The 12093-nt window shown below is 45.1% G+C and overlaps 1 protein-coding gene across 1 annotated transcript; it reads left to right on the plus strand.

Moving 5' to 3' along the window:
* Nucleotides 1-1668: 1668 nt before the first annotated feature.
* Nucleotides 1669-5777, plus strand: LOC105824136 (nucleoside diphosphate kinase B). Its single transcript, XM_012661508.1, has 5 exons — nt 1669-1904; nt 2240-2369; nt 3619-3720; nt 4602-4714; nt 5521-5777. The coding sequence occupies exons 2-5, from the start codon at nt 2244-2246 to the stop codon at nt 5636-5638; spliced, it is 459 nt and encodes a 152-aa protein (XP_012516962.1). The 5' UTR covers nt 1669-1904; nt 2240-2243; the 3' UTR covers nt 5639-5777.
* Nucleotides 5778-12093: the final 6316 nt, after the last annotated feature.

The raw sequence follows: 12093 nt of genomic DNA on the forward strand, positions 1-12093 counted from the left end.
GCAGTCACATGGCTGCATCTAGCTGCAAGAGAAACTGGGAAATGTTATCTTTCTTTGGGCAACCAACCTTGAGCCCAGGTAAAACTCAGGAGTTATACTATGAGAAGGGAGGAAGTGAGATCAGCTACTGGGGGACAACTATGAATTTTGCCACAAACTTTAGCAGGTTTTTTTCTTGGTGTCTTCCCTGTTCACCTGGCTTTGATAGAGGCCATAGAGGGAAGGCACTTGTCAGGAGGAGGCGAGGAGGACAGTTGGGCTGGGCTTCCTTCTTTAGGGACAGCTGAGGGCTAAATGCATGGCCTGTTTGTTTTGGGGGGGTGAGACGACAGTACCAGGACTTCGGGGGAATGAGTGTGGATGTGGTGAGGCTGGAGGGTTAGAGCCTCCCCAGTTAAGAACAGTCTTCTAGGAAGGAAAGAAGAGGTGAAAGCAGATGGCTGGTACTGCCTGCACCCTAAGTAGGTAGAGATGATCCTGCCAAGGGTAGACAGCTCTGCACTGGACAGAGAAATGCCCGTGAAATTCCCAGACCCTTTCCCACAGTTGACATTTGGTAACTCTGAAAAGGAAACCCAAATAAGAGTGTGCTTCAGATCGAGGCCAAAGGACACACTGCCCCAGAATGGGGACAAGTGACAGTCATTGCCAATCTATTGTGCATTAATGCTCTGTAACTAGAATTTTGGAAAGCGGATGAGGTGGAACAGAGGCCTGGATTGTCACCCATCTGGCCAGTGGCAGGTGATCAGTGCAGCACCAGGACGACAGGGGTGATGGCATGACTGAGGTGGTCAGCTCGGAGCACACGGGCTCCCCCCAACCCAGGGCAGCATGCACTGCTGTGCAGGGTGCCAGTAAGTGCTGGTACACTAAGAGAAGGGGCTCCTTGATTTCCCCATGGAAGCCACCCACCACCAAAGGGGGCCTGTTTGCCAGGTACTCAGGAGCTAAGAATTGTCTACACGTCCATGACAGGCCTGATCTCTGTGAGAGAATCTAGGTTGAACTGGATGACCTGACCGCACAGTAGTGCCCGCTGGGCAGGGAGCCCCATCTCAGGGTGGGAACGCGACTGCTGGTTGGGGCTGGAAATGTAGGTGGGGGAGACAGGCATCCGGGGAGCAGGGCCTACTGCAAAAAGCTCCTCTTGCTAAGGGGTTTGAATGTCGTTGCGTAGGCTGTGGGGGGGAGTCATCGCAGCAGGGCAGAGGCAGGATCAGATGACCATTCAGGGAGGGTGCTGAGCAAGGCTCCGTGCGTGTTGGGAGAGCGGAGGTCGCGGGCCTTTGGAAGGCTGCCAGTAAGTTTGTATGAGGAAAGCTGAGGGCTCGACCAGGGCTCCAGCAGAGAGAAGGGAAAGGGGAGGCTGGATCAGAGGTAGGAAGCATTAGGACTGCGGGTGCACGAGGGGGAGGGTGCTCGGGCGGATGGTGGAAGCAGATGGTATTGACCGAGTGAGGAGCCCAAGACCAGAAGGGTCTCGCGTGTGTGCGCCCGTGTGCGTGTGTGTGTGCGTGTGTGTGGGGAGGGGTACTTGAGGGCCATGGGCAGTACGGGGAAGTGCAGACCTGGACTTCGGACGTGCGCAGGCTTACTTGTGGGACATCCAGGTGGAGCACAAATCACTTCCTGCCTCTGGATCCCTCGCCGGCTCCGTTCCCCGGCGAGGGCGGCACCCGGCAGGCCGCTGGGCGTGGACGCAGTCCTGTGGCCGCGTCCGGCCGGCGGGTGGAGCGTCCCAGCGGGTTGGACGACCGGGCCCTCCGGGGTGTGGCCGCCCCGCGCCCCGCCCCGCGCCCCTCCTCCGCCGGCGGCTCCCGGGGCTGGTGGTCTCTCCGGCGCTCGGCTTCCTTCCGCAGCTCAGCTCAGCGCAACCGCCGCCCGGCCCCGCCAGCCTCCGGGTAAGGCGGTGGGGTCCCCTCGCCCGCTTGCGCGGCGCCGGCTCTGCCCAGGCTCAGGCGCCCCCGGCCTCCCGCAGCCCCCTCCCCCATTCCGGCCTCACGCGGACGTCCCCGGCCCCTCCCCAGCCCCCGCGCCGGGTGGGAACGGGGCCCCTGCAGCGTCGGCTCCGCAGCTTCGGGGCGCTGCGGAGGGGCGCCGGCCCTGGGCGGGGCGGATTGTCCGGGAAGCCACGTGTCCCCACGGCCGCTCGTGGTGGGGGAGGCGGGCCGGGCGGGCGCCCACGTGGCCTCGCTGGCGCGGGATCCCGGCCCTGACCGCGCCTCTCACCCCGCAGGACCATGGCCAATCTCGAGCGCACCTTCATCGCCATCAAGCCGGACGGCGTGCAGCGCGGCCTGGTGGGCGAGATCATCAAGCGCTTCGAGCAGAAGGGATTCCGCCTCGTGGCCATGAAGTTCCTTCGGGTAACGCGCCCCCGTCTCCCCTCCGGGTCCCCAGCCGGGTCGTGGGGTTTCCCCCACCCGCAGAGCCTGGTCCGCGTCCCCTTCCCGAGCCGCGGTCCGCCTTGGCCATTTCCACGCCCGCGGGAGCCCCTTCGCCCTCTGCCCCGCCCAGGGCTGCGCCGGCCCGCCGACCCCTGCCTGAGGCTTGGGAGGACTGACGACCTTGGGAAGGTTAAGCGGAGGTAACGTGGCTCCTCCCGAGCTGGCTTCCTTCCCGCGGGCGCGTGTTGTCGCCGCCGCAAGGCAGGAGACCCCCTTTCCCTACCCACCCGGGTCTACATTTGCACAGAATGGAGGCTTGGAATCTTTTGTGCTTTAGCCTGAAACTTCGAATTGATTGAGGTTTTAGGTGACGTGTCCCTTCCTTTTGCATAGGTTAATAACTATATTTTCCACATTAAATTTGGGGCACAGATCTGACTCCCTACACTTAGGGATAAGTGTGTGAAATTCAACCCAGCTTATCAGTGAAGAGAATGTTCTCAGTTATCATCTGAAATATTTAAAAGGGCATTGTGAGTAGGCCAGAGGAGTTTAATATGACCTCTATCTGGCATATTACCTGGCATATTTATTATACTTCAATTGCAGCTGGTATTTAACTCCTTAAATCTAGATTCTCAAACCACCTACTTCTTAGGATTACAAAATCCATAACATTGACATTATGAGGGTGTCTTTATGATTTGAACAATCTTTCTGCTAAAATGGTGTCAATTATATATTTTGGATTTCTTTTTTTAAATACATATATATGCCTTATGAATGTGGGCTAAAATATCTAACCTGACTTTTATTTATTTTTTATTTTTTTTATTTTATTTTTTGGGAAGGTCTCACTCTGTTGCCCAGGCTAGAGTGTGGTGGTGTCATCATAGCTCACTGCAACCTCAGACTCCTGGGCTCAAGTGATCCTCCTGCCTCAGCCTCCTGAGTAGCTGGGACTACAGGTGTGCACAACCATGCCCGGCTAATTTTTCTGTTTTTTTAGGGATGAGGTCTAGCTAATGTTGCCTAGGCTGGTCTTGCACTCCTGACCTCCTTGCCTTGGCCTCCCAAAGTCCTAGGATTACAGGCATGAACCACCAAACTCAGCCAAACATTACTTTAGAGAACCTACCATGTTAATGGGGGGTTCAGAGGATGGGATGGAGCCTTGTTTGAGCCTTTCCAGCTTATTTCCTGACTGGTACCTCCTCTTGACTGCCAGGCCTCTGAGGAACACCTGAAGCAGCACTACATTGACCTGAAAGACCGCCCATTCTTCCCTGGACTGGTGAAGTACATGAACTCAGGCCCGGTTGTGGCCATGGTGAGTGCTTGTGGGGCTGATGGGGAACCAGGGAAAATGGCTCAGTGTTCTTTTTATCTTCCCCAGCTTCTCTAAATTCTTTGTTTCACAAATGAGCCTGCTGGAGTTATTTAGTTAACTGAGTGACTAGGAGCTTGGGAGGAGAAAGGAAAGGGAATCAGACCTTAGAAAAAAGGACACTGTCACATGAAACTTGCCGGGGTTAAATAGAGAGTCTCACTGCGTACAAAAAAATGCTACATTTCTTCTGTTTGACAGGTGTTTTAGTCCTTAATGTTTCCTAGATTTAAAAGAACACTTTAAAATTTTTTCTCATGAAAAATTCAAACACAATTATGTATTAAGTGAAGGACACACTCTCTAATCCTGTGCTAGAAATGAAACATTTTCTTCTGGATAGTGTTAATGTCCAACTGGGAGTGAGGAGAATGGAAGGAGAGAGGGTAACAGGGAGGCACAGAAATTGTTGAGAAAGTAGACCTACTTCCTGTTCCCTGAGTGTGGCTTTTTCTTCCTTCTGCTCTTTCCTGGAATACTTTCCCCATGCATGTCAGCCTTCCCACTGATCCTTTTCCTGTCTGACCACTTTCCCTACCCTCTCCTCACTGTTTCTTGTCAGTGTGGCTTTATAAAAATTCTTCAGTCTATTTATCTCTGATTCAGACTGGGAAGTCCCCAAGTTCGGTAGACTTTTCTCTGTATGCTAGCGATATGTTTGGAATGGAGTTTTTTTGTATATAGGCCCCTACTGTCTTCTGGGATTAGCCGATAATCACGCACTGATTGGTTTCATTGATGTGTTCTGTTCGGTAGGAGTAAATGTTTGTCCCTATTGGTCCTGAGTGGCACATCTGATGGGATTCCTTTTCCTTACTGTCAAGGTCTGGGAGGGGCTGAATGTGGTGAAGACAGGCCGAGTGATGCTTGGGGAGACCAATCCAGCGGATTCTAAGCCGGGCACCATTCGTGGGGACTTCTGCATTCAAGTTGGCAGGTAAATCCTGTGGGGATGTTGATGACTTTTACTTGACACCATTTAAATGGGGTAGAAAGCAAGCATTTGGGGCATATCCTAATTTGAGAAAAATTTGAACTTATATATTAGGTGGTGATTATCACTGGATAAAAGCTTTTATAAATAGCTGCTTCCATAGTTTACTTTTAACCAAGACACTCCACGAGGGAGGTGCATGGGGTGGCATAGCAGAACGTGCCTTGTAAGGGTGGAGAAAGGAAGGGTTCTTCTAGCCTTGCCTGTGCCCTTTTGGCATTATGTCTGTGGGTGTGTTACTTAATCTTTTGGTTCCCTCACTTGTACAAAATCTGTACAAAAACGGCACAGTTTACGAGATTCAAATGGAATAAAGGGATTGCTATTAATAAGCATGTTATATCGTGGTCATGCTTTGCAAATCAGTGTTACAAGAAAATGTAGCAGAAATGGCCCTGGGTAAAGAATACGTCACATTTAGTTAGGGTTTTGGTTTAGAGTGGGTTTCACTATTCCTGGATTTCTCAAAAATTTGAGAAGGAATGTTTTATGGCATCAGGAATCTTGGGGTCCAAGTACTGTTTTGAGGGGGAAATCTTGGGAAGCATAATACAGTTAAGCCAAGGGATTTTTTTAATCAAGCATCTTTATAGTTGATTTTAAAAGGAAATAGTTTGGGGTGTAATTGGTCTGCTGCTTCCAGTGGCAATTCGGCAGAAAAGGTCTGCAGTGGCTACCCTTTACTGGACCCATGAAACCGACTTTTGCACTTTACAACATGGCAACTGGTAATGATTCTCTTTCTTTAGGAACATCATTCATGGCAGCGACTCAGTAAAAAGTGCCGAAAAAGAAATCAGCCTGTGGTTTAAGCCTGAGGAATTGGTTGACTACAAGTCCTGTGCTTACGACTGGGTCTATGAATAAGAGGTGGACAAAGCAGCAGTCCCCTTCAGCACCGCTTGGTGTGTCCCTGGACACAGCTCTTCATTCCACTGACTTGGAAGCAATAGGATTGATCATTCTTTTCTAAAGCATATTTACCAATAAAACCTTTAGAAACTGGGCAGTCTCCCTGTAGTTATTTGATACTAAGCCGAAAGAAGTAACTTGCTTCCCTGGTATAGCAGCATTATCCAGAACTCAGTCCTGCTTATGATGGAAGAATGATGTTATCCAGGGGTGGAGAACCTTTTTGTGTTGGAAGGCCCCATTAATTTAGCTGTAATCAGATAAGGCCACATTCAAGAAACTTAATTAGATATACTTAAAAATGTATATCACTTTGTAAAAATGTAACTATTATGTATTTAATAATAATTTCAAAAAAATGAAAACTGTTAATTTTGAAGTTAACCATTGAATGACTTTGTTGTGTCTGCTTTTTGTTGGAAAGTATTTGAATGTTTGGTTGCAGTATGGAGGTCCGTAGTTTCAGTTGATCCTCTAGATCTGCGGTCCCCAAACCCTGGTCCATGGATCGGTACCAGTCCCTGGCTTGTTAGGAACTGGGCCACACAGCAGAGGTGAGCAAGCCAACCGAAGCTTCAGCTGTATTTACGGTATTTGCAGCCACTCCATTGCTTGCATTGCTGCATAAGCTCCGCCTCCTGTCAGATCAGTGGTGGCATTTGATTCTCATAGGAACACGAACGCTACTGTACACTGCGCATGCGAGGGATCTGGGTTGCACCCTTTTTATGAGAATCTAATGCCTGATGATCTGAGGTGGAGCTGAGGCGGTGGTGCTAGCGCTGGGGAGTGGCTGCAAATACAGATTCTCACTAGCAGAGAGGTTTGACTGCAAAATAAATGTAATGCGCTTAAATCCCAAACCTACCCCGCCGAAGTCCATGGAAAAATTGTCTTCCATGAAATTGGTCCCTGGTGCCCAAAAGGTTGGGGACTGCTGCTCTAGATGTATAAAATATCAGTCATTTGTGACCTTAAGGGTGTCTTGATTCGGGTTAGGTGGGAGAATGCAGATTCACAGCAATAAGTGGTTGAAAAGCAAGAAAACATTTTTCAGGCATGTTGCTGAAGGTGTGTGGGGTATTCTGCATTTTTCCACATTTGGATTTTTCTTACCATCAAACAATGACTTAAAATGTGTACTGAGAACTCAATCAATTCCATCTGTAGTTCTTTAGGTGCCTTGGCGATATCAACTAGGTGGGGCTGAAATGCTAATTTGAGTGTGACATTATGATCCTCAAAGTCAGCGAACCTGTCATTGTATTCTCCAATTAATAGGTCTATAACAGCTGCATATTCTTCAAATGATTTGCATATATCATCCTGCTCATCAACGACCTTTGCTAACTGGGGAAAATGTTCATCAAACATTTCCTTTGGAAGAAAAAGTGTTTTGAAAAAAGATGGTTTTTTTCAAAATGCTTGGATTTTTGGCCACATATCATATATAGACTTAGTTTTACCTTGCAAAGAAATATTCAAGTCATTTTGGTTTGACCTGATACCACACACAAGTGCTGCATTTCTATAGAAATCTTTCAATAATTCACATTGCTGATTCTGTTCTCTGTAGAATTTAACTATCTGTTCTTGCAGAGAGAAAATTTTGGCTAACGCCTGTCCCTGTGATAATCAATATACTTTAGAATGATATGGCAAATCCACAATGAATACCTCATCCTTTAACTTCAGCATGTTAGGAAACTGACAATGCTGTGTTGCATTTGCATGAACATAGTTAACAATACTTATAACGTTGCGAAATGTCACTTAAAATAGCAGCTTTAGCATAGATTTTGCTGATGCAAGATATAATGAAAAGAAATGAGAGCATCTGGCTCTGTTAATAATTTTTTTATCTGTGCAATAAACCCTTCATGTTTTCCTGTTATGAGAAGTGCACGATGTGTACATACACTCACTAAATTTACCAAATTCAGTCCAGCTTATGGCATTTATCTTGAAAGTTGTTGAAGACATGTATTCCCCCTGTTCTGTTTGAAAGAGTGCCTAAAGCAAGTAACTCTTCATAGTAGAGAAAATCTGTTATGGTGTAAATGAAGTATAAAACCTGAGTGGAGTCGGTAGTATCAGTTGATTCATTCAGAACGATTGAATAATATATATTTTCCTTTTGAAGTATTGGCATGAAGTTGTTCTGTTAACTTGAAGGCAATTCACGCTGCCAATCAGTTATGGCACTCCTTGAAAGAGGCAGTTGTTTGTACTTTGAAACATTGGGGTCTAAACATCCTTCAACGTTGACAACGCGTTCTTTCACAATTTCTACATCACTGAATGGCTTCCCTTTTCCCCCAAGTATATAAGCTACTTTATAAGTTGTTTCAGTGGCGTTACTTCCGGGTCTGGTTGCTGCTTGAAAGACTTGTCTTTGCTTTTGCTTTTCATCTTTCAATTTCTGCAATACAACCGTTTGTACCTCTCCCTCTAATTTAAAATATTTGTGGTCCTTATGAGTGTTATGCTGATGGGCATTGAATTTCTATAATGTTGATATTGCAGTATCACAAAGCAAGCAAGCAAATCATTTTATCCTTAGCAGAAGTCAAGTGTGATTATTAAAATGGTAGATTAGAACCTGCATTTAAATGTGTTCCCTGGTGATCCTTACACACGTTGGTTCAGGTACCTGGGTTAGCAGCAGCAGGTAAGTACGGGCTTAACTCTGACAGGGCTGTTTGAAGAACTTTACACAAATGAATTCGTTGCATCTTTACAACTCTTGGGAGGCTGGCACTAGTATCCCCATTTCACAACTGAGGAAACTGAGCCAGAAATTACGTAACTAGCCAGTGAAGGAGGAACCAGGTTCCAGCCCGAGTGGCTGGCTTCACACTCCACACTCGTGGCCACTATGCTTTTCTGCCTTCACATAAGTAGTTTTCCAGTGACATGAGAAATGGAGTTTGGAGGGTCAGTGAAGTCGATTCCGAGTGGTGAGAGCTGAGAGGAAGGCTGCGGACGTTAGGCCTTAATTTGGTAGAACTGAATGAGAAAGAGTATGGTGGGATTAAAAGTACTGCCTCTGGAGTAAGGCTGCGCTGAGGATCTAATCCTACACCAGCTTGGGGTGTGAAAGTGACAACTCATTCAGAACCTTTCATGCTTTCGATCAACCTTTTAGAAAAAAACCACATAGTAAATGCGTTATTTAAAATGCATTACCTTTACATTATCTAGTCCTTGTCAACAGGCAAACCCTATTTCGGACTGTGGGACCTGTAATTCCTAACAGGCCAAAAAACGATTATCCTAGCTTTAGTAGTAGCTGGTAAAAAGGAAATAGTTTAACTGTTCTCCCTATCTCACAAGCCTGGATAAACAACACAGTGCTAAAGAGTTACTTGTTTTGGGGAAACACTTGTTACTCTTAATTCTGGGCATACTGTATACCTGGGAACTAGTTTCCCAAGAGGCGTATGATGATTTACAAAAAGCTCATGGGATAGTAAATGAGCCCCAACCTGGGAATTCCAGCTTACTAGGGCAACTGTTGAAGCCATTTAAGGTAGAAAGCAGAGCAGAAAATTAGGTTCTTCTTTCGTTTTTCATGGAATTTGTTATATTTTTCTCAAGTGTGAAATTAACCCCTGAAGGGACTCAGTCCATCTCATGACTATCTTACATATCCTTTTCCAATTCATAAAATTCGCTACAAACTGCTTTTGCAGTGCAAGTTGAGTAATTTCCCAAAGAGCCAGCTGTTGGTAAAGGCGGGCTTCTTTGCATTCCCTTTTAATGTAAAGGGCAAGACTTAGCTGGGATATTTTATTTACACTCTTATTAACTTTGATGCTGAGGTTAATGGAGTTAAAAACACAAACAAAAAAGGTCTCCCACTAACTAAAGCATGCCACCCCAAAACATGATGTTTTAGCTGAAGTGACTTAATTTCCCCGTAAACTGTCCCTGTCCCCACTCACCTCTGCTTGCTCCTGCTGTAGTTTCTGCTCTTTCCCTCCCTGCCCGTGAAATCCCAGCTCCGATGCAACCTTGTCCGTTTGTCTACCCATGTCTCTTTCTCCCTCACCAGCGAGTAGTGAATCCCTCCTCCTGGCACTCACGTGCTTTGCTCCACCTTATGACAGGTTCTTTGAGGAAGGAACCGACCCCACTTTCCCAGGGGCTTCTGACTGCTTCTAGAAGGCAAGCAATATACTCCCCCTCCACCCAAACCAAAGCGTATTAAAGAATCACTCAAATACAGCTTAACTTTAACATTTTATTTTGTGTAAAAAAAGGGCAAATTTAGTGAATTATTTTCATCTTGTACACAAAGTTATAATTTTAATGCTTTTCACATCCATGCTGAAAATTTGCGATTTGGTAAAAATGAAAGGAACATAAATTTCTCCGAAGGAATTTTTCACGCCATTATATATACACTTCATGAGAAAGTTTCAAACACTTTCTCAATGATCACGAGTTACCAAGAAAATAAAAGATTAAATTTGTACAGATATTGATCTATATATCAAATACATACAGAAATGATGTAAAAACCTTATGCAGTTTACTTTGACCTCTGTCCTCAAAAGATTTGCCCAGGGACAGATACTTTTCTTTTGTATAAATGACTGTGGCTTTATTTAAAATATGAAAATCAAAGGAAGAAACCCAGTTTAATCACAGTATTTTTAAAATCCCTTCCCAATATTAAAGGATCATTACTAATATATAGCACCATAATACAAATATTGATGGGAGAGGGTATTCACATCACGCAAAATTAATAATAATAAAAACAAACAAACACTGAAAACCCGTGTTAGTATCCGTAGAATAAGAAGTTGATAACAGCTTTAGCTTTCCTCATACACAGCAAGGAAAAGGTTAAAGAGTTTAAACTACCAAAAGTCCCCAAATAATCCTAACAGGGAAAAAAACCAAAAACAAACCCAAGGTCAGCAGTACATCTTGAACTGTAAAAGATAATGGGGCTATTGAGTTGTACAATTGGAGTTATGGCTAAGACATAAATCTCCCCTGCGTTAACTTATTTTCTCTTCATCAGCAGTAGGAGTTAGAGTATGAACAATGAAGAGGGCTTCGGCTTGTGTTTAGACTGTAGGCAGTCCTTACCAACCATTAACTGTTGGTCACGGATCAAGACAAGAAGCACTTCATGACTGGGTGGGACACTCAGAGCCTGGTTTTGTTGTAGAATTGGAAGCTTATAAAACCTGGCTACAAATGAGCATTTCACAGAACTAATTACCAGGACTGACTGGCTCCAAATCGTCTCTCTCCTGGTTTACTCCATTCCCCACAGAGCCCCTAAACCCAAGGGGCTGGTACGATATACCGTACAATAGGTTTCTTGTGCCCATATTACAGATTCAGAGTCCTGGGTTGAATTCACTGAGCCTGAGAATAATGACTGCTGTAACCTTTGCTTTGGAACGCTTCTAGGCTTTAAGTTTATGGGAAGATTCTTCAAAGTTAAAGATTCGGGAAGTGTGAGGATGTCACATTTACAGTAGGTCCCTCTCAGCAATGTTGTTTAAGATAAATATCCAGTAATTTAACAGCTGAATTCACATACATTTGACACATGAAAATCAACTTGCGTTGACGTGATCTGCATTTATGCCCCCAAAGAGTCAGTATTAAGAAATGGTGACATGCGATTCCATACATTCTTACACTATAAAGTAACAAATTTTACTTCCAGTAGCTACTACAAAACCTTATGTTATTAACCCCTCTTGCATAGAATGAGGTAAACCTGTGCGTATTACCAATGCTATTATTCCCAAAAGTAGAGCAATATTTTAGAAAATAAATTGCTGGTTTTTAACGTTCTATGCATTTTAAAATTCAAACAAAAATCTTACCTAAAATGGTCTCCTGGGGCTTTCCCTTAACATTTTTTAAAGCATTCCATAGGCTGAAGGACTGTAGAGGTTAATCATTTTGATTAATTTCTAATTAGCCCTGCCTATATTCCAGAGGAGATGGTCAAAATTACCACTCTGAAGAGGCCAGGCTAAGACCCAGAAGCACTTCTAGAACAGATGCAATTAATTCCTGAGAGTTTAGTTTATGAACCTCACTGGCAAACGCTACTAGAGCTCTCTCATTCAGTCACAACTCAGTAGAAAGTTAGAAAATGCAGAGAGCAAACTTCACCAATTTACCCTTGTATCCTTTTTTAAATGGAAACCATGTCAATTTTAAAACAGGGAATGTTCACAATGGTCCAAATTGGTTACTGTTAAAATAAATTCTGAATATGATTAAAGACAATTCATAATATATATATATATGGAATTTTAAGAAAATTAAATTCCTGCATTTAAATGTGTTCCCTGGTGATCCTTACACACGTTGGTTCAGGTACCTGGGTTAGCAGCAGCAGGTAAGTACGGGCTTAACTCTGACAG

Source organism: Propithecus coquereli, unplaced genomic scaffold, assembly GCF_000956105.1.
Source record: "Propithecus coquereli isolate 6110/MARCELLA unplaced genomic scaffold, Pcoq_1.0 Scaffold119, whole genome shotgun sequence".
Lineage (NCBI taxonomy): Eukaryota > Metazoa > Chordata > Mammalia > Primates > Indriidae > Propithecus > Propithecus coquereli.